Below are 21,580 nucleotides of genomic sequence, written 5' to 3'. Positions count from 1 at the left end.
ATTTTGTTTACCACTCATCAACTAAACCAATCAAATTACTTCATATACTTTATAAGTTAATGATAACTATAAATTAAATCACATATTTATTTATAATATTATAAATATGAAATGATAATTAAAATTAAATCACGTGTTTTTTCATAATTATATTATGATAAATTGACTTTCAGCATATATTGGGGAATTTCTATATCGGTTTAGATCATGATTTCTATTATCATTATCTCCTCTGCGCATTAAATTATAATTAATACTTTAAGAACATTTTTATCCTTCATATATTACTAAACAGATTGACTTAGTTATTCTCTAAATAGATGTCATTACATTTCAAATTATAAAATTAATTTTAACTAATGAAAATTGAATAATTCATTTAGTTATTGGGCTAATAGCTCAAAAGTTGTCTTCTAACAAGGAGATTAAGGATTTAAATTTTAGTAGTCTCAATCTTTTTATATATTTTCAAATATATTTTAAAGAAAAAAAATTCATTTTCATCTTACATATTAAAATATAAGATCTGAAGCTTGGAACCATAATCGGAAGGCCAATAATTTTTGTTTTGGGGTAAATAATTGATATTTCACACTAGTCTATCATGATTAATCCTTTCTCTAGCCCACATATATAAATATAAGGATATATTTTTATATATATGTATACATGCAAGGAAGTTATACGTCACACCCTATAATCATGACTAATTATACAATTGAGCCTTTAAATATGCATGGCTAATCAAATGTTAATCAACTTTACAAGTTTGGAAACTCTTGAAATCAGAGATATGGTCATTGCAAAGATTATGCCATGATAATTACGTTTTAATAGTTCATCTTATTATAATTTTTAAAAATTCTTAGAAATCTAAGTACCATATAGAGAGTGAAATGATAAATATAACTGATTGGATTGTAACATTAAATTGACTAGTCGTTTTAATATGTAAAATAATTCAATCATTTATATAAACTCATTAAAATAAATTAGATATATAATTTGATCGGCACTCTCTCCAAAATTTAACAATTATCAAAAAATTATTATAAAACCTAAGGTTTAATACATTGTTTAAAATGACTAAAGTACATAATATATTGTTCCCATCAAATCTCATGATTGAAGGGTCCAATTAACATTTTTAACATATATGTCCTGGGAGAAGCAAACATTCTCTGCAGTCTGCATTTATACTAGTGACACCGTTAGGCAAGACAAGAGAATCGAAGAAAAGAGAGCCTAGCATGAGAGAAGAATTTGTCAGCATAGCCAAGGAAGACTGCCCGAAGCATCAAAGGAAATCATGCTTTTATAAAGATATCCTTGAAACCTCTTAGAACATGGATCGGGCAAGTCATCCTTGGCTACCAAACAAGATTCCTTTCTTCATGTAAAGCTTCTCTTCCTCTCTAATTTCCACCTCCAATATATATGCATTTATAGAAGCAGTACCTTGTTGGTTGGGTAAGAAGAGAAGAGAAGAGAAGAGAAGAGAAGGTCTAGCATGAAGAAGAAGAGCCTGTCAAATTAGCCAATGTGACTGCCTGAAAACCTACTCACGGGTTGTGACCACAACCCAATTATGGCTAGGATCAGGCAAGTCATCCTTGGCTATCAAACAGACTCTTATCTTCATGTTATGCCTCTCTTCCTCTTAATGATTTCATTCGCAATTTGCTCAACTGGGAATGCCATTTACTATGTTTTGGATTCTTTATTTATAGCCTTTGAAAGAATAAATTCCTGATTAGGACGATTTTGATAAACTTGCCTCCTCCATAACCAATTTGCCCCATCCATATCCATCACTTTATATTTGTCATAGTTGATCCACAGTGGAATATATTCTCTTTTGCTTTGAAGAAAGATCACGATGGCCTAAAAGACCATGCATTGTAATTTAGTGCATCATGGGCTTCAAAGAAAGTCTATAAGAAATTCATGCCTCTGTAGAAATCTGATAGGCATTTTTCATCATGAACCAAGTAGGATTAAGTCTAGGCCATGGCCACAGAAACCATACAAAGATGGGCATATATATCTAAAACCTTTATACCATTTTCATGGATCTTAATTTCATGATTCCAATGGAACCTAATAAAAAATAAAAAGCACCAAAGTCAAAAGCCATTTGCCACTATAAGGGAAAAGTTTTCTTCTGAATTCTGATGGACGTTTTGCTTTTGGAAAAAAATTACAAGTGCTTTTTAGGCCGCTTATAAATTTCTGCGGCGGAGCAACTTGGGAGCCCCTCTAATCCCCAAGAACTGTTCATAAAAATATATGATTTTTTTTAATTTATAAGTATTTTAAATTATTTCATTTGAAAATTTAATTATATGTATATGTGTGTGTGTTTCATCAAATTATTTTTTCATTATTCATAAAAAAAAAATTTCTATTATTAATTATGTATTTTTTATGCAATTATTCTGAAAATTTTTTATTCTTTTTTTCCTAAATTTTTCTTTTAAAAGAACATTCAACTTTTTATATTTTTCAGATTTAAGTGAATTAAATTATTAAATTTAAAAAGTTTATTCAGTTTGAAAGTGGTTTGTTGACCCCTAGAATATGGCAGAAGACAGAATAATTCTCTTCTTTGATTAATTTTGTTGTTGGAAGGAAAAAGTTTTCGTAAAAAAGTTTTGATTGTTGGTCATTAATTTCATTTTTTTTTTAATCTTGTTATGTACTTTGAAATTTATTAATTTTTTTTATAATTAAAAAATTCATTAAAAAATTTTATTTACAAGGTCAGATTTTGGATTAAAAAATAATTCAAAAAATTTATTTTAATAGTATTGTTGTCATCTCAAAAATTATGAACTCTCAAGTTCAAATCCTAATATATCAAAAAAAAAAAAATTACTCAAATGGAGCTCTTAGACCCACATATCTATATCATTGCAACTCTATTAGACTCACAAGGTCCTTTTTTACTCTTTCTCTGAAAAAAAAAATGTAGACTAAAACATCCTAGGATTTTTTCACTTAACATATTGAGTCTAGGACTGAGTATAATGAAAAAAGCTTGTTGGCTTGTATTAGATTGGTGCACCATGTTAAATTTTTCCTGGGCTTCTCTTTTAATCTAATAAAATTTGCTTAAAAGAAAAATTCACCTTGATAAGAAACATTCTACCCAATATATATATATATATATATATATATATATATATATATATATATATATATATATATATGAAGAAATAGATCTTAAATTGAAACTTCCCTTTGTTTTAAGGAAAATAAGTTATATATGGAAAATATTTTTTATATTTTTTTAAAAAAATCTATGAAAATATTTTGTATTGTTTGGTTGCAATATTAAATTAATTATATTTATTTATTTCATATATGTATAAGTGTGTTTATATTTTAATAAGATTTTCAAAATTTAGAAATAGAAAATTACTTTCTCTTTTAAAAAATAGAAGTTATTTTCCTTAAAAATAACTTAATTTTTCTTTGACTAGAAAAATATTTTTCATTGATTAATTTTTCGGAGTGTTCCCAAATACCAGAAAATACAGAAAATATTTTTCAGCAAAATATTTTTTATAAGACAAATGGAGCTAAGATGGTAAAAATTTTCACAATAATAGATAATTAGAATTAAGAATTTATGCAAAAGGTATGTAATAATGCAGTTTCTTTTTGCTAGAGAGAGATGTAAAGTTAAATGCAAGATGATCCAAGAGCACAAAGTCAACTAGAATAAACATTTCCTTCCATAACATATCTTGGCATTGACTTAACATATTTTCTTGAGAGTATATGTCATTAAATGGATTGATGATTTGAAGGCCAGGAAGCTTACTCTTCATAACCAATCAAAGAGAATTTATTCCATATTATGGACAACTAGAACAATTTTCCATTTGTGGAACAATTTCAAAGGCAAATTGGGCTTGGGGTCAAAATCTAGATTGAATATTATTTCTTAGGCTATAAACAGAGAGATTTGAAAGCATAGTAAATGGGTCCTACTTGAGAATGAAATCAAGAAGAGATGTCTAATATAACATGAAGATAAGAGTCTTGTTTGATAGCCAAGGATGACTTGCCAGCTCCACAATGAAAAGGCTTTAATTTTTAGAACCTTGTTTTTGGCTATGGGCAGTCATCCTTGGTTATGCTTACATATTCTTCTCTTTCATGCTAGGCTGATCTCTTCAGCAACGGATTCTCTATTACACCAATTTTTCTGAGAAAATAATATGAATTTTTTTTTTTAAGAATGGGGCAATCATATTTAAATATTTATATCATTGGTAAATATAAATGATTGAAATATATGGATATTTCATAACTAATTAGGTCAAATAGATTTAAGGATGTAGAGAAAAGACAAAAAAAAAAAATATATCATCCAACTAAAACCTTTTTTTTATAAACGATAATTATGTGTTTATCTATTTTGTAATAAACAGATATTATTTTAATAAAAATTATTAAAATGCTTAAAAAAAACATAACTTAACGCAACAAACTAATCCAAGCCAGTAGGTTTTCTCTAATACACCGAACAGATGATATTAAATCGACTCGTAATTAAACTTTTAATTTTATAAGTACTTTAGATTGATGTCAGTTTAGATTTTCTATGAATTAAGACATATGTGTCTCTTATATTAACTAAATCCAAATTAAATCAAAATTCACTGCCTCTATTATCATTAAATTAATGGGTTGTTATTCTTATGATTTTTTTTTCTATAACTTAAGCAAACCATGCATTTTCCTCCTCAAATGCATTGTTTTGCTATCTCTTGCTGCACCATCAAGAAAATTTTTAATCAAGTAGTTCAATTTTTCATGCATTTTAAACTGCCAATTAATAATAGTTGCTATTTTCTATTTAATATTTTTGAAATTCATAAATATTCGTTAATTAAATAATACATAACTAAGAATAGGAGAAATCTCAAAAACTTATAAGGAAAAAAAAAAATAGATAATTAGTCTGTCTATAGTCTATAAGAAAAGAGGAGATCATATGAAAAATGTAACCGATTCTTTCGTTTCCTTGGGTCACTAGCCATCCACCAGGAGTTTCGGGTTTAATACCAATATTTTAGTAACAAATCTAATAAATTTAAGTGTAGTCCTTGGTGTATTGATTTTTTTTTTTTTGGAAAGGGAGTGTTAAGTGATTTATTAGATAATTGAAAACAAAAGATTTTGGATACTATTCGAAATTCAAAAAAATTATGCGAGGGGGCTATTGAACAGCTAGAAAAAGCTCAAGCTCACTTACAAAAAGTGGAAATAGAAGCAGATCAGTTTCGAACAAATAGATATTCTGAAATAGAACCAGAAAAATTGAATTTGATTAATTGAACTTGTAAGACTTTGGAACAATTAGAAAATTACAAAAATAAAACCATTCATTTTGAACAACAACGAACGATTAATCAAGTCCGACAATGGGTTTTCCAACAAGCCATACAAGGAGCTCTCTATAAATTTTAGTCCCATACTCCGACAGTCCGCAATCTTTTCTTCGCCAGTAACAAAACATGCAAATGACAAGCAAATCAATTTTAGAACTGATATAGAAAGGGGCCGCGCGAACGCAGGCCCCCTCTACCACAAATTATGACGTAGGCTCTCCCACTTGGGGAGACCTTAGACCAGCACCCCTCCCATGTGCAATGGAGGTCACTCATCTAGACCATGAGCCCTCTTGATCGCCCATAGATCCCGTCCAGGTAAGTATGTTGCCTCAGTGTTTGGTCATCTTATTTATATTCACATATCATTACCTCACAATGTCTGCACTATCGATGTGGGGCATTGTAGAAAGTAGACAGAAGAGAAAGCCTAGCATAAGAAGGGAAGAAATTGTCCAGTTAGTAAGTTGACTGCCTGAAGCATACCAAGAATTCTTTGCATATATATATATTTGGTTCATCAAGTTACTACCTTACGATGGATAAAAGTTTTTTTTTTTTTTCCTGTTTGATAAATAAGCCAATTTTATTATAATGGATAAAAGTTATACACACAAAAACTCTTAGATAGATCCGGCAAGTCATTCTTGGCTTCCTATCCAAAAAAAAAAAAGAAAAATAAGGTCATTCTTGGCTACCAAACGACACTCTTCCATTCATTTGAGGCACTCTTCTTAGCTTATCTCAAATTTTCTAGAAAACGTGTTGTGGGGTTTGCAAGGGAAGGAAGAAGAGAAGGCCTAAAATGAGAGATAAGAGCCTGTCAAATTAGCCAATGACAAGGAGACTGCCTGAAAACATGTATAAGGGTTATGTGCGCATATATATGTGTTCAATGGAAAATTATTTCTAGGTGTCCCCTAAAATGTATAATTAAATTCAATTTCATCGGTAAAAATTAGCTACGAGTGAATTAGCTATAGATTGTGAGTTCATCAGTTGTCCATTGATAATAAAAATTACCTATAAATTTTAAGGCATTACTTGTGAATTTTTCATCGATAATTTTTTTTTTTTAGTGATAATTTTCTAAACAAGCTTCCCAATAAAAAAAAATAAAGTGTTTGATTAATTTGTTGTTGGAAAAATATTTTTATAAAAAAATTTTGATTGTGGATTATTAATTTCAATATTTTTTTTCTTATCTTGTTATATACTATGAAATTTTTTATAATTAAAAAATTAATTCATAAAATATTTTTTATAAGAATCTGTGAAGATTTTTTTTTTTTTTTTTAATCAAAAGATAGAGTTTAGATTCAATGAAAAGAGGCTTGAACATCCCAATATAGAGAGAGGCCTATGGCCTAAAAAACAAAGAACCTTGCCATACCTACCAACCACCAGCCCACAAAAAGGGCCAAAGCCCACAACGGAGGAAACCCTAACAGAAGCTGGTACAATGCCTAGATCCAGGAACCCAGAAACAATGAAGATGCAACGTCGCATCTTGTCGGACAATCATTCACCAGGAGAAGGCTAAACTTCTGAAGAGCGCCACCTGGGGCCATACACGACTGAATCGCCTTCTCAAGTAAGCCCTAAGCATAACCACACCCTAAGAAATGAGCAAACTAGCTAGAAACCAAACATAACCACCGAGAAGCTCAAAGGCCCTGAAAGCCGAGAAAACAAAGGAGGCAGGCATAGCTCTTAGCATGTCACTCTCATAGAGCTATTAGGGACAAAACACCGTAATAGGGCTTTGAGAGTGCCTGAGATACCCGCTTCACAGCAAGATCAAAGGAAATAACCCCAACAACACCACGCAGGGGCACAAATAACCCCCACAAAGAAGCTTTAGACCTGCGCTCAAAAAAACAATACAAAATTGTGTACAAATCCAAATTAAAGATGGGAAGGGAGAACCCTTGCTTCGAGCTGAGGCAAGGGACAACCATGAACTGGCAGGAAATGAGATAGTTGCTCTCAGAAAACAAAAGAAACCTAAGAGATATTTTCCCTCTCTACCAATTAGAGAGAGAAATTATTTGGCCGAAGATGCTTTGTCAAAAGCACAACTAGTTTGTATTAAATTTTCAAATGGAGATTTTTATTTTTATTATATAATTAAATTTAGGAAAAATTTAGCATACCTCATCCAACTAAACTAAGTCATCAGACCTTCTTAATACAACTCAACCTTAGACAATGCATGCTAAGTAACAAAATCTAAAAAATCTGGATTCAAAATGTAGAAATGAGAAACAAAGCCAACAACAAAAACGAACAAAATTGTAGCAACCAACAAAAAGCAATAATGTCCAAAGAGACAGCAACCAACAAGAACCCATGCTAAGCAAAGGCACCCATACTAAGCAAAGGCAGAGTAAATGGAGCTTTATTCTTTAAAAAAAATTACTGAAATGGAACTTCTAGTGCCCAAAATTTGAGAGAGAATCCCACATATCAATATCATTGCAACTATTAGACCTATAAGATCCTTTTTCTTTTACTATTTCTCTAAAAAAAAAAAGCATATATTCTCTTTGATAAGAAATATTACAATTATGACTATTAGACTCATTTACATTTAAAAGTATAAAAAAAAAAAATTAAATAGATCTCAACCTTAAAAACTTCATATTAAAATGGTAAACATTTTCACCTTTATATATAATTAGAATTATGAATTTACGCAAAAAGGTATCTAATGCAGTTTGTTTTTGTGAGAAGGGAGAAGAAAAATACAACATGATCCAAGAGCACAAAGTCAATTAGAATAAGATAATTCCTTTAATGGCATATCTTGGCATTGACTTTACCTATTTTCTTGAGAGGATATGTCATCAAATGGATTGATGGTTTGATGTTACCATTGAGAATGAGGAATCATATTCATAAGGGTGGAAAAGGGTAGTTGTATCTATCAACTTTTTAGTCAAAATATATCCAAATATAGATTTGGAACTTTCTATCTTTTTATATGTAAGAATTTCTATACACATCATTGAATCAGTACTATAGTTTTGCAAAGTTTAATCACGATTAGTGTGAGGATAATTATTATTTAATCCCATAAGACGGCTATATGGTTCCCATGTGATCTGCAAGTGAATATTAGCAAAACATGAAGTGATTATAAATGTACGGAAAAATATAACATTATTTTATGTCAGATTTATGGAATTTTGACTTACATCTTCAGGTCGCATCCGGTCAAGGTTATACCGAATTTGTGACAGTACATGGGTTATTACTTCAGTGATTTATCGAGCTCTACTCCACCTGTTAGTTGATAAGAAAATTAAAAATATAATACAATAAAAGGCAATTTATTCATTGCTTAATGGATAAAAATATAAATTTAATGACATACCTAGCACTTAGAGGTGCATCATGAGGTGTTGATGGATCCCTTATTGATGGAGAGATTATTTTAAATCTCTCCCAAGCCCAGATCTGCAAAATGAATAGTGGTCCTGAAATCTCCTTTGTTTTGAATTCTGACAACACGGCATAGCTCACGATAAAGGAAGGCTAAGCAAGCTCCACCCCAAGCGTATGTCGCAGCTTCCCTCAAGTCTTTTAGAAGGGGTAGAAACATTAAGTTGACACGTGAGTTTGTCTTGTCGGGAAATATCAAACCAATGAGTCATAATATGAATGCTCTTGCATGCCATAATATGGTTTAATCATCAGCATGATGTGGAATATCTCCAAACTCATCAGCTAGCCACGATAATTTTAGTGTATGTCCTCGAATCATTTCTAGGGGTGGTCTAGCTCCCAATAATGTCTCACAAACTTCTGGCCAGTCGGCTCGTGACATTCTAGTTACAGCAGACCCATGTCTTGCAAGCGGAAATAATGCTGACATCCTGAAGAGTGATTGTGCACACACCAATTGTCATGGAGCCATAGCGTTTCCATCCATCATGAGAAGGTGTCCATTTTTCCAAAGGTATCTTTCTAGCCCATTCAAACGTGTCAGGATGCTCATTCTTGATTGTGTTCATGGCCTCATAATTTTTTTTTTTTCCATTTGTTGTGCTGTAAAAATAAAAAAGCCATGTTATTTGTTTTTGCTATATGAAATTTATATTTAAATTACAGTAACAATAACTAGTCAAGTTAGAAAACTAACTTGCCTTTCGGAGAGCTTCTTTCATATTAGTATTCTTAAACTTTGTGTTGTAATTGTTGAGGATATGTCTTAAGCAGTATCGATGATGCCCATCAGGGGGCTGCCACCAATCTTGATTCATTGCCTTTTTTATGGCAATATGTCTATCTGATATAACACATATTCCTTTATGATCTGTCACAAACACCCTCAAATAAGACATAAACCAATCCCATTTCCTTGTATTTTCATTGTCGATTATTGCCCACGCAATTGGGAAAATATGGTTATTACCATCAAGTGTTGTTGCACAAAATAAACATCCTTTGTACTTCCCATATAAAAAAGTTGAGTCTATGAATATAACCGGTCGACAGTTCTTGAATCCTTCTATTGTTTGTTTATATGCCCAAAACATTATATCGAAAACCCGATAAGCAGGATCTAATCTATTATTAACAAAAAAAGGATCATCTTCAATGAAGAACATACTTTCAGGGTTTCTGTTTGCACAAAGCAAGCATAAATTGTCGCAACCTTCCGTAAGATTCCTCCCAATCACCAAAGATCTTAATAATTGCATCGTGCCTAGCCTTCTAGGTCTTTCAATAACTTGGCATATATCCAACCTTATCTTTGATTTCATACTGTAACGCTCCTATCTTCACATTGGGTTGTTCACATACGATAGCGAGAATGAAATTAGATATAAATTTGCTATCTAATTACTTATGATCTTGTGACAGTGATGGATTAACACATGTATGTGGTCCATTATATCGCGTAATTTTCCATATATCACTTCCTTTCCCTCGTGAGGCACGCAATCTCCACTTACAATTGCTCTTTATGTCTTTGCACCTGATGGCATATGTTCTACTCTTTGTCTCCTCATTACAAAACTCATGGTGCCTATGTAAATGATATTCTTTGTGACTTTTGGACATCCTCTCTAGATGAGAATATCAGTCCTAATTCAAACTCTTTTAATGGATCCCACATTGAACTACACTGTGGTGTTGACCATGGATCAACCATTAGTAATGAAAAATCTATTTCATTATAAGGCAAAGGAGGGACAAGCAGCATTATTGGGTTTGCAACATGAGTATTATAGTAAAAAGGCAAATCTACTACTAACTCATTATGATGACCACCATCCTCATTCATGTCGATCATCACTATCAATCCATTCTTCATCGGACTCCACATCATCCTCATCATCATCGGGACAATAATAGCGCTAGCGGATTAAAAATCATCCATGCCTTTGAAGTGCTTCAGTGTAACAAGTATTTGATGGGCCCGCTTCATCAACAACATTTGCAGATGGTCAAAAAATATCAATATATAATTCAATCGATGACATACCTCCAATTTCATCAATGAAATTAAACATAATATTTACATCGTCATCGTTAGCCAAACCCATGCAATTCAATTTAAATGAGCCATTTTTTTCAATGGGTTGTCTGAATAAGATTTTCGATATAAATTCATGTCCACCTTTAAGATTAATTCCACGGACAATTTTCATTCCTAAAGTACCAAAATCCATACGTTTACCAATAGTAATGACGGTTGATGAACCCCTATAATATTCACAGCTTTCATCATCCATAATGATTTCTCCATCCCAATATAAAGTAGCAAAAGTTGGAATTGACATTTCTGATAAAATAAAAATCGCAACAACTATCAGCATAAACGGTCTGGTTGATAATAGGCCGTTATATTTTACTTAATAAAGAAATTATTTTCAACAACATTTTACATTACTAATTTTTCTATTTTTTTAATTTTAATTAATAAAATAAATTAATATTTTATTTCTAATAATTACATTTTAATTAAATATGCAATGATTTCGACAAATTTTTATGTTACTATTGTTTTCACTTTTTAATCATATTTTAATAATATTAATTTTTTTTAATAATTACATTTTAATTGTTATATTGAGTTTCGCCAATTTTTTTATCTTACTATTTTTTATTTCTTTAATATTATCTAAATAATATAATTTTATAATTTATTTTTATTAATTACATTTTAATTAAAATGCTACTTATTTTTGGCAATTTTTTATATTACTAATTTTTCATTTTTTAATAATATTTTAATAATATAAATTTATTAATTTTGCTATTTTTATTAATTTTTCATTTTTTATATTTATTAATTTAATTAATAAAATAAAATTAATATTTTATTTCTAATAATTACATTTTAATTAAATATGCAATGATTTTCGACAAATTTTTATGTTACTATTGTTTTCATTTTTTAATCATATTTTACTAATATTAATTTTTTTATTTTTAATAATTACATTTTAATTGTTATATTGTGTTCCGCCAATTTTTTTTATCTTACTATTTTTTATTTCTTTAATATTATCTAAATAATATAATTTTATAATTTATTTTTATTAATTACGTTTTAATTAAAATGCTACTTATTTTTGGCAATTTTTTATATTACTAATTTTTCATTTTTTAATAATATTTTAATAATATAAATTTATATTTTATTTTTATTACATCCTTTTCTATAATATATTATGAACTCAATTTTCTATTAATTTTTCCCTTTCTTCTATAGCTTTTACTAATTTTTAAAAACTTAAACTATTATTTTACTTTATACTCATATTCTCTGTTCAACTTATTAAACTATTATATTTTGTGATACAAAAATTATATGACTTAATGTAAAATTTTTTTCATAACATAATTTACATTTATAATTTTTATTTTCTCTTTCCTAACATTTTCTTAATACTACAAATTTATATTATTTTTTCTTTACCTTCTTTACTATTATATACTAAAAATCTAATTTCTTGTAATATTTTCCCAATAACTTTTACTCATTTTAACAGTATTATGCTATATATATATATATATATATATATATATATATATATATATATATATATATATATATCAACTTGCTCACCAAAACTTTCTCGCAAACATATCAACATGCATGCATACAAAAAAAAAATTATTTCCAGAATAATAAATATATTAACACTCAAGCATTTTATATATTGCATGTTAAAAATTGTCAAGAAATTTTATTTCTTAAGTCATGCATACAAAAATATCAACTTGCTCACCAAAAGTTTCTCACAAACATACCAACATGCATAAAAAAAAATTACATTATTTTCAGAATAATAAACATATTATCACTCAAGCATTTCATATATTGCATGTTAAAAATTATTAAACAATCAAAATACATACCTGAATATAATTTTTTTTCAAATTTCTTCTTTTTCTCTTTGTGATCTACCACTGCACCTGTCTCCTCCTTCTTGCTCCACCCGGCTGTAAGCTGCTCCACCAAAATGAGACAATGGCGTAAATGAGAAATGAACGAGCGTTTTGAGGGCTGTAAGTTGCTTCTTGGAAAAATTTTCATCGCGTAAGAGATGGATGCCGTAAATGAGAGCGCAGGGGGAGATAAAGTGAGTGGGATGAACTCTAGACGTGAATAAAAATAGCGTCCCGCTTGTCTTCCCCCAACGGCTCACTAGAGATGGGACTTCGGACGAGACTAGAGATTCGCCACGAAATGTACACAGAACGCTAATTATATTAGTGTCCCGAGCTCCTGCCAATTGACGCGACTACACAATCGAACACACAATACGCTAATAAAACTAGCGTCCTGCGCCCTGCTTTTCAATGGGACGTAATATTCCATCTGCAGCCTGCAGCACCTGCAGGGGTGGCGTGGTTAGCCTGAGCACAATATAATAGGCAAAAATTGGTTGATGATTCTCCTTTTCTGTTGCTTCGGACTACATGAAATCGTGCTCATTGTTCATATTAGTTTCCTCTTTTAGCTTAGTCGCTCACTCTTCTTTTCGTGGGTGCGCAAACGCACGTGCGCATGTGCATGCATATGCTGTGTTGCTTCCTTTCATTTATGGGTTGGATGGGGAGATGGATCAGCTTCAATGGGGTGGGTATAAAATAAATGAAATGCAAACCTGATCACATGTGGTGGTCTTGGTGATTCTGTTTCTTGTGAGATGTGTGTGGGTTTATTAGTTATTAGTATTACTATTAGGATTGAAGGCGTTACTGGTAGGATGAGAACAATACATCATAATCATCATTTTTTATTATGCCCAATACATCATCATCTTTTTTTAGTAGCTATGCATAATCATCATTTTTAAATAAAATATTAATTTAAAAAAAAAATAAAAGTAAACTACCGTTAGAATCATGATAATTTAATTAAAATCATGACACTTACACATCCCATTTTTATATTCTTTGTAATATAATTAATTTACGTATCTTTTGGATAAAAGTCAACCTACATTGTCCTGATTAGGAAGAATGTTTATTAAATTAACATCAACTTTGAATATCTACCGTCAGATGATTTCTTAGCGAAATCCAACGGTCAGATTCTAAGAAGTCACTCTCCTCTAAATCTTACGTCTCTTCTTCTTCTCTCTCTCTTTTTATTCATGAAGAAAATCATCAAATCAGTGAAAGAAAGATAAGGAGAGGAGGAAAGAGCAAAGAGATGTTGCTTCAATTTTCAATTCAGCGAGGTTTTGAATGCTTTTGATCAAATACTAATTGAATTTTGAGTTACAAAATGATACTGAACTCTGATTTTGTGTGTATTTATCCGTTTTCAGTGAGAAATCTGAAGGCCTTCAGTCCTCAGATACTTGCTTTGAGGTTCTCTGCTCAGCCTTCTTCCAGCAAGCGAAAACCTCTGGTAATATTTTCATATATATATATATATATATATATATATATATATATATATGTATATATATATATATATACTCAGGTTTAGTGGATGAAGGGAAATATGAGATATTTGAGCTTAAGAGTATTATGGGCTGCTTGGTTATCGGGAAAGACCAGGGAAATTATGTTTTTTTCTCAGTTTGGAACTTTGCTGTTCTGAGCTGTATGTAAATATCTTGTTATAGTCGAGTTGTTCTTGCTGAATTAAGTTCTTTCAAACAAATTCATTTCATTTATGTTTTGATCGATTCAGATTAAGTTTAATTTTTTTTTCTTTGGAGAAATTTTAGGGAGTTAGTTTTGTTGTTGTTTAATTGAGTTCTTCATTCAGATCATAAGAACTTAAAGAAGGAACGTAACTTATGTGTGATGTTTAACTTTTTCCCCTATTTCTGAATTTCGCACCTTTTATAGTTGAAATATCTTTCTTGACAAATATATTTTTGTGAAATTAAAAGAGTTGAAATTTGAAAAAGGAATTTATCATTAAACCACTAACTGCGATTTTGCTCCCCATGGAAGTTGAAGTTATACAGACTTGTAATTACTAGAAAATTTTCAATGTGAAAACAATTTCTTTTTATAGTTTTTCTTAGTTTAAAAGTCAAACCCAAAGTTTAATTCCATAGCCTTAAGTTCCTTGCTATTGAAATATTAATTCAATGAGTGTTTTTTGTATCATTTCATTGGTAATGAATTGTATCAGAGGGTACCAAATTTCATTGGAGGCACATTTATTGATTCGCAATCATCTACAGCCATTGATGTGATAAACCCTGTGAGTACTTAGAACTTTGTTTTCTGTGTTATATTAAATATATTGTTGCAAGTAGTTGTTCTTTTGGGTTCTGATTGACTTCAGTTTTTTGTGATAGGCAACGCAAGAAGTTGTATCACAAGTTCCTTTGACTACAAATGAAGAGTTCAAAGCTGCAGTGTCTGCAGCAAAGCAGGCTTTTCCATCTTGGCGTAACACACCAGTGACGACCCGCCAACGCATTATGTTCAAGCTCCAAGAGCTTATTCGTAGAGACATTGTAAGCATGTGTTTTTTCTTGCCTCGTTGCATTGGATTTTATCATTTTACAAACAGAAATCTTCAATTTTTTTATTAACAGAATCCTAGCTATCTTCTTGTAGGATAAGCTTGCGATGAATATTACTACTGAACAGGGGAAGACTTTGAAGGATGCACATGGTGATGTGTTCCGTGGGCTTGGTTAGTTCATATTCCCTCCCTTTTTTTGTTTGAGAAGTTTTTGTGGTGATAAATTATTGAACTTAATTGTTGATTTCTTGTGTCTATTCTTTCACTCTCATATAGAGGTCGTGGAGCATGCTTGTGGAATGGCAACTCTGCAAATGGGCGAGTATGTCCCTAATGTGTCAAATGGAATTGATACCTATAGCATTAGAGAGCCACTTGGAGTGTGTGCTGGGATTTGCCCTTTCAATTTTCCTGCACTGATTCCTTTATGGGTAAGGCATTCTAAATTCTTATTAATGATTTGCATTTTTTGTTCTCTTTTCTATTCCTAACATTACTTTTAATTCTTTGACCGATCCTTAACTATGTATTATGACACTTGCACATCTTGTTTTTCGTGAGGCTGAACTGTGAATGTTTTGTTTAATATGAGTCAGAACTCAGAACAGTTAACTATTCTAATTTATTGTTTCATATTATGTTTTTAATTGTCATGAGTATGCAAAAATTAGCTGGCTTTCTGGCTGTCGGAAATCAATCTTTTTTGATTCCCAAACAAAAGTAAAGGAAAATTTTTTAATTTTATTTTATTGCAGATGTTCCCTCTTGCAGTTACATGTGGTAATACATTTGTCTTAAAGCCCTCAGAGAAAGATCCAGGTGAGTGCTAACTTGTTAATATTGTAAAGCGTTATCTCTCCCATGGAACTGTAACAATTACATAATAGGAAAAAAAAATGTAGATATATCATGAATAACTTGTTAGAGGTTGGTTGCAGAGAAAGTGTAGTCTCCATTGTATGTTTTAGGCAAATGAGATTGAGAAGGGTGGTGTTTGCCATAGTTGTGAGATCTCATCCTCCTATACTAATAGTGCATGGAAGCTAGGACTTTGTTTTGCCATTTGTTTACTCCCATCACATGTAGTGCTAATCCTTTCTTGTTCTATCTATAATAGTTGTCCTTGTAAATGATTAATATCTAAAAATTTCCTCCATGTCACAGATGCTTTTTTGCTATTTTCACTAATATAAATTGGAATACGAGTGTTGGAAGTCCTGGCAAATTCTGGGCTGGAGAACAAACATTATGGGTAGAGGGGGTATCTATTTACCTTTCTACTAGTCAGAGTTGCATATTCTGTGCATCTTATTGCTACATGTTTGCAAACCATTTCTGAATACATTAAAGCAAATAATGTGTGGTGCTGTTTGGAATTGTTTCCAATTTAATACAGTTTGGAATCAGGAAAGACATTTTACTGAAATTTTTTGTATTCTGAATCAGATATAAGGTTTTATAAGCACCATTTCTGTCTGTGTTCTAATATATAAGACCTAAAATGCATGGACTTCAATAAATGAGTGTAGGCAGTTTTCTTGGTTATACCATTTTTTTTGTTATTTTCCAGAAGATTATTTAGTTATATTTGTGACCTTGAGAAATAGAATTACATTCATATTGTTCTCTCATCTATAATTTTCTTTTTTTGGTGTTTTCAGGAGCTTCTATAATGCTTGCAGAGTTAGCCATGGAAGCTGGTCTGCCTAATGGTGTCTTGAACATCGTTCATGGCACCAATGTATGCTATTACTGAACAATAAGCTCCTCTTCACTTATTCAGCTCTTTGAAGCTTCATTGGCTCCTTTTGTCTTTTCCTGCAAAAATGCAAAGAACATACTGAATATTTTAATTACATCTTTAAGGAGTTTAGGTTTTCAATTGGATGACTTTTTAGCATGTCTGCATTATTGCAAAGATATAACATGCCTGCAAAGAGTTATGTTTGCTCCACATATTATATTCTAAGATGTGAACTTTCAATTTCTGGTAATCGGTGGTAATTCATGTTACCATTAAGAAAATTTGTTTCCTAAAATGTCTCAATTTTGCGGCAGGATGTTGTTAATGCTATTTGTGATGATGACAACATCAGAGCTATATCTTTTGTTGGTTCCAATATTGTAAGTTACTCATTGCTGTTTGTGTCCATGTTCCAATTCCTATGTGATTTTTATATATCATCTCAAATTTTGCAAGTTGGGAATCCCCAAAGCATACTTGCTTGTGGAAAATTTCCAAAATGCAGAAAATTTTTAAGATTTTGTTTACTGCTTGATAAATAAATGAACACATTATGCTTAGAATCCATTAGTCCATTTTAAAATAATTTTTAAAGAGTCAAAGTTCATGATCTCTATGTTTCCAACATTAGGAAACAGTACTGCATTTTCAGCATATAAACACATTTCTGCATTTTCAATAGACAAAATGAATTGACAGAAGATAGTCTAGGTTTCTTGAAGTAAATTCATCTCTAGTATTGTTATAGTTTTCGTTGCCTGATATCTATTAGCATCAGTCTTATACTATTTTCTTTTTATGAAATGTGTACTATTTTTTTTAATGAATAATCAATCTCTTGACTGGATGTGCAGCATAGTTGGTCAGCCTCTTTTTATTTATTTATTTATTTATTTTTTTCCATCTACATGGTGATACTTGTATTATAGTTTCACACTCATTTTACTTTCTTGTTGCTGTGTCCAAAGGCTGGCATGCACATATATGCAAGAGCATCAGCCAAAGGGAAACGTGTTCAGGTAAGTGCACTTCATTTTCTTTGCTAGTAACTATCCAGTATCTTAGGGACAATATATTGCTTTGCAATGCTTGATGTCTGGCTTTATAATTATTTTGTTCAGTCCAACATGGGAGCCAAGAATCATGCAATTGTCTTGCCTGATGCGAACATGGATGCTGCTTTAAATGCCCTAGTTGCTGCTGGTTTTGGCGCTGCTGGACAGCGTTGCATGGCACTGAGCACGGTAGTTTTTGTTGGAGATTCACAACCATGGTATTATGTTTTTTCCTCTTCATCCTTTTCATTTTTTTAGATTCTTATGCCTTTCAATTTGCATGGTTTTAATTTAGTTTCTCTTCATTTTGAAGACTAAAACCTTGACTTAATGTTAATATTTTCTACTAATTGTTTCACTTTCTTTTGGTGTGCTTTATGCATATGAGCACTTGAAGAGCTACACTTGTTTGCCATTATATTGTGTTGACACAGTTCACAATCAAGGAAACTTAAAGTAGGCTATCAATAATGGTATTGTAGTATCATGGCAATTTTTTCCCTTGTTTTCCAGGGAGAATAAACTGGTGGAACGTGCAAAGGCTCTGAAAGTAAATGCTGGAACAGTGCCTGATGCAGACTTGGGTCCAGTGATTAGCAAACAGGTATGGTACATTCTTTCTAGTTGATTGCACAACTACTACTTCAGATGATAAAATAATGAAAACGAAAGTTGTCTTAACTTCTGCATTTGCAGGCCAAGGAACGAATTCACAGATTAATTCAAAGTGGTGTTGAAAGTGGAGCCAAACTTCTCCTTGATGGAAGAAACATAGTGGTATCTTTATTTAATTTTCTGCATCATTATTTTGTTACTAGCACCAGATACATCATTGCTGATAAGAATGGGGTAATCAAACTGGTATTTCGTTTCTGGTGAGGATAATACTCACTTTCAGACATGAAGGATATATTATTACTGGAAATTATGGTGTAGTTTGAAAACAGTAAGAGGGCGACTATAATTTTTCATTTTAGGAAGTAGCTGAAAATTTGACTCGGTGCTTTTCTTTCGAGGGTCCTTTTGATCCTTGGAGTCCTTTATTCTTCATCAACATGACAGATTTTCAGCTTTTGTAAAGATGAAATGTTCTACTTACCAATTTATTGATGGTTTCAACCAGGTTCCAGGGTATGAGCAGGGCAATTTTATTGGTCCTACTATCTTATCAGGTGTCACAGCTGATATGGAGTGCTACAAGGTATTATTCATGCTTTTCAGTAAACTGGACTTTGGAAAATCTGTAGGTCAGACAGAAGGACATGGACCTTGAATGTGTCCAAAAGATTGACTTTTGCTTATGACCTTTGCAGGAGGAAATCTTTGGGCCGGTTTTCCTATGCATGAAGGTGAGTTGAAGGAATTTTTGTTTTCCTTCTCCTGTGTGGATTGGAATGGTGATTTATTAATATGTATCTTTTATTATTCTTGTTTTAACCCTCAGGCTGATAGCTTTGAAGAAGCCATTGACATTGTCAATAGAAATAAGTATATCCTCAACTATGACTTCCTTAGCCTGTAAATTACCATTTTCGCTGCATCTAGTCTCTTTACATGTGGTAATACTCCTGTTGCAGATATGGCAATGGAGCTGCCATATTTACTACATCTGGTGCAGCTGCAAGGAAATTCCAGACTGAGATAGAGGCAGGGCAGGTGAAACTGAAGACCATAGCATCATGAGAACGATGCTTAATTCTACAACAATATAAATCACCTTTATCTTGCAAAAAAAAAGTTTCATTTATAAATCTTGTAACTGAAAATCGAGGGCAGATATTAAGAATTTTGGTGTCAAAATAAGCTGTTTGAGGTTAGGAAAGAAAAGGTTGCTGACAACTTAAAATGGTCTTGTGGTATGCCCATGATGCGTCCTATAATGGCCATTTTGGGCAGTGTTCATTGTGATTCCTAAACACAATAACAACATGGAGAGTCCAATTGGCAGGGCAAAAGCCATTACATAACGGGCAAAACATTGCATAATGGGTGACATTTGAAATTCTAATCTGGAGTCAAGTTTTACCATAATTTTAGCAGCTAAGACATGCCCATTTCTTATTGATATTGATGGATTGTATTGAGTGATAAGAACATGGTGATTTGTTCTTTAATGAATTAGAAATGATATGTTGTTGCAATTCCTTGCCTTGGTTTGTTGAATTTATCTGAATCTGAGTTTACAGGGAAATTTCATTCTTGTTTAACATGATCATATTTAAGAATACTTATTTGAGATGATTCATTTTGATGCAGGTTGGCATCAATGTTCCTATACCAGTTCCATTACCCTTTTTCTCATTCACTGGCTCCAAGGCATCTTTTGCAGGAGATCTTAATTTCTATGGTAATATCAACTCTCTACCTTGCTTCTTTTTTTGTTTTTATTTTTATTTTATTGGGCTTTGAATGGGTTTTATACTTGAGACCTCACAATCTTGGCAGCCATTCTAGCTCAATTTTGTTCTTGCACATCTTGTACCAATTATTTTTTCTCTTGTTTGGAATGTAAAATTTTACAAGAATCCAATTCGATTTTTTTTTTTTTTTGTTATTTCTTATATTTGAAATGAAAAAATTCATAAAAAAAATTTCATTTTAAAAGAAATAGAAATCAAGCTTTATTTTTTTAGAATTCAGTGGAATTCTTTTCTTATAAATGATTTATTCCAGAGGCCTTTCCCAGTAAAGGTGGCAATGCAACCAAAAATTGTTGAATTTACTAAACAAGAGAAAATTGTCTGAATTGCAGGAAAGGCTGGAGTTAACTATTTCACCCAGATCAAAACAATAACTCAACAATGGAAGGATTTAGCTGCAGGCAGTGGAGTTTCCTTGGCAATGCCAACATCACAGAAGACATAGTGTTGTAATTGTCTCTGTTACTGGCATTGAGCCTTCAATAAAAATCAATGTCTTTTTCCTCGTTTACATATCTCTCTCTCTCTCTCTCTCTCTCTCTCTCCCTCCTCCCCTCCAACTAAAAAGGGAGGTCAATTTCAAGGCCGTTGCCCATATTTATAATCAGATCTCCTCCCTGCTTTGTTTTCATGATAGCAAAAACTTCCACATAGAGGCCTTTTTGCAGAGGCTTTCAGAAATTTGTCATCATTTTGGTTCTCTTATTCTATGAAGCCTTGGAACAATTTTGTTTCATTTAACCCTAGATTTTACTAGTAGACATATTGTGGCCAATATATATATATATATATATATATATATTTAAAAAAAAAAAAGAAAGCAATTGGCTATATGGAATTTTTAAAATTAGGTGATTGCTTCAGAACCCAAGGCTTTGCAAGCAGGTATAGTAATAATGTAATCTAAGCTTCATAACAAAACGCACGTTGGGTAGCAATCAAGTCTTCCGTGGCTACCAAACAAGACTTTTATCTTTCAAGAAAGGCCA

The 21,580-nt window shown here is 31.5% G+C and overlaps 1 protein-coding gene and 1 non-coding gene across 2 annotated transcripts; one reads left to right on the top strand and one right to left on the bottom strand.

The window, feature by feature from the left end:
* Positions 1-5,570: 5,570 nt before the first annotated feature.
* LOC131173497 (U1 spliceosomal RNA) lies at positions 5,571-5,731 on the bottom strand. The gene has a single exon (XR_009143813.1). It is a non-coding gene; the product is annotated as a U1 spliceosomal RNA (small nuclear RNA).
* Positions 5,732-13,970: 8,239 nt separating this feature from the next.
* On the top strand, positions 13,971-21,327 carry LOC131173239 (methylmalonate-semialdehyde dehydrogenase [acylating], mitochondrial-like). The gene is made up of 19 exons (XM_058135238.1): positions 13,971-14,116; positions 14,207-14,289; positions 15,031-15,102; positions 15,200-15,361; positions 15,465-15,543; positions 15,649-15,803; positions 16,128-16,191; positions 17,034-17,113; positions 17,431-17,496; positions 18,085-18,135; positions 18,238-18,389; positions 18,685-18,775; positions 18,868-18,948; positions 19,295-19,372; positions 19,485-19,520; positions 19,616-19,659; positions 19,749-19,827; positions 20,428-20,518; positions 20,924-21,327. The coding sequence occupies exons 1-19, from the start codon at positions 14,089-14,091 to the stop codon at positions 21,034-21,036; spliced, it is 1,605 nt and encodes a 534-aa protein (XP_057991221.1). The 5' UTR covers positions 13,971-14,088; the 3' UTR covers positions 21,037-21,327.
* The last annotated feature ends 253 nt before the right edge of the window (positions 21,328-21,580 follow it).

This window comes from Hevea brasiliensis, chromosome 14 (assembly GCF_030052815.1).
Source record: "Hevea brasiliensis isolate MT/VB/25A 57/8 chromosome 14, ASM3005281v1, whole genome shotgun sequence".
In the NCBI taxonomy this organism is placed as follows: Eukaryota; Viridiplantae; Streptophyta; class Magnoliopsida; order Malpighiales; family Euphorbiaceae; genus Hevea; species Hevea brasiliensis.
This window is presented reverse-complemented; position numbering and strand designations above follow the sequence as displayed.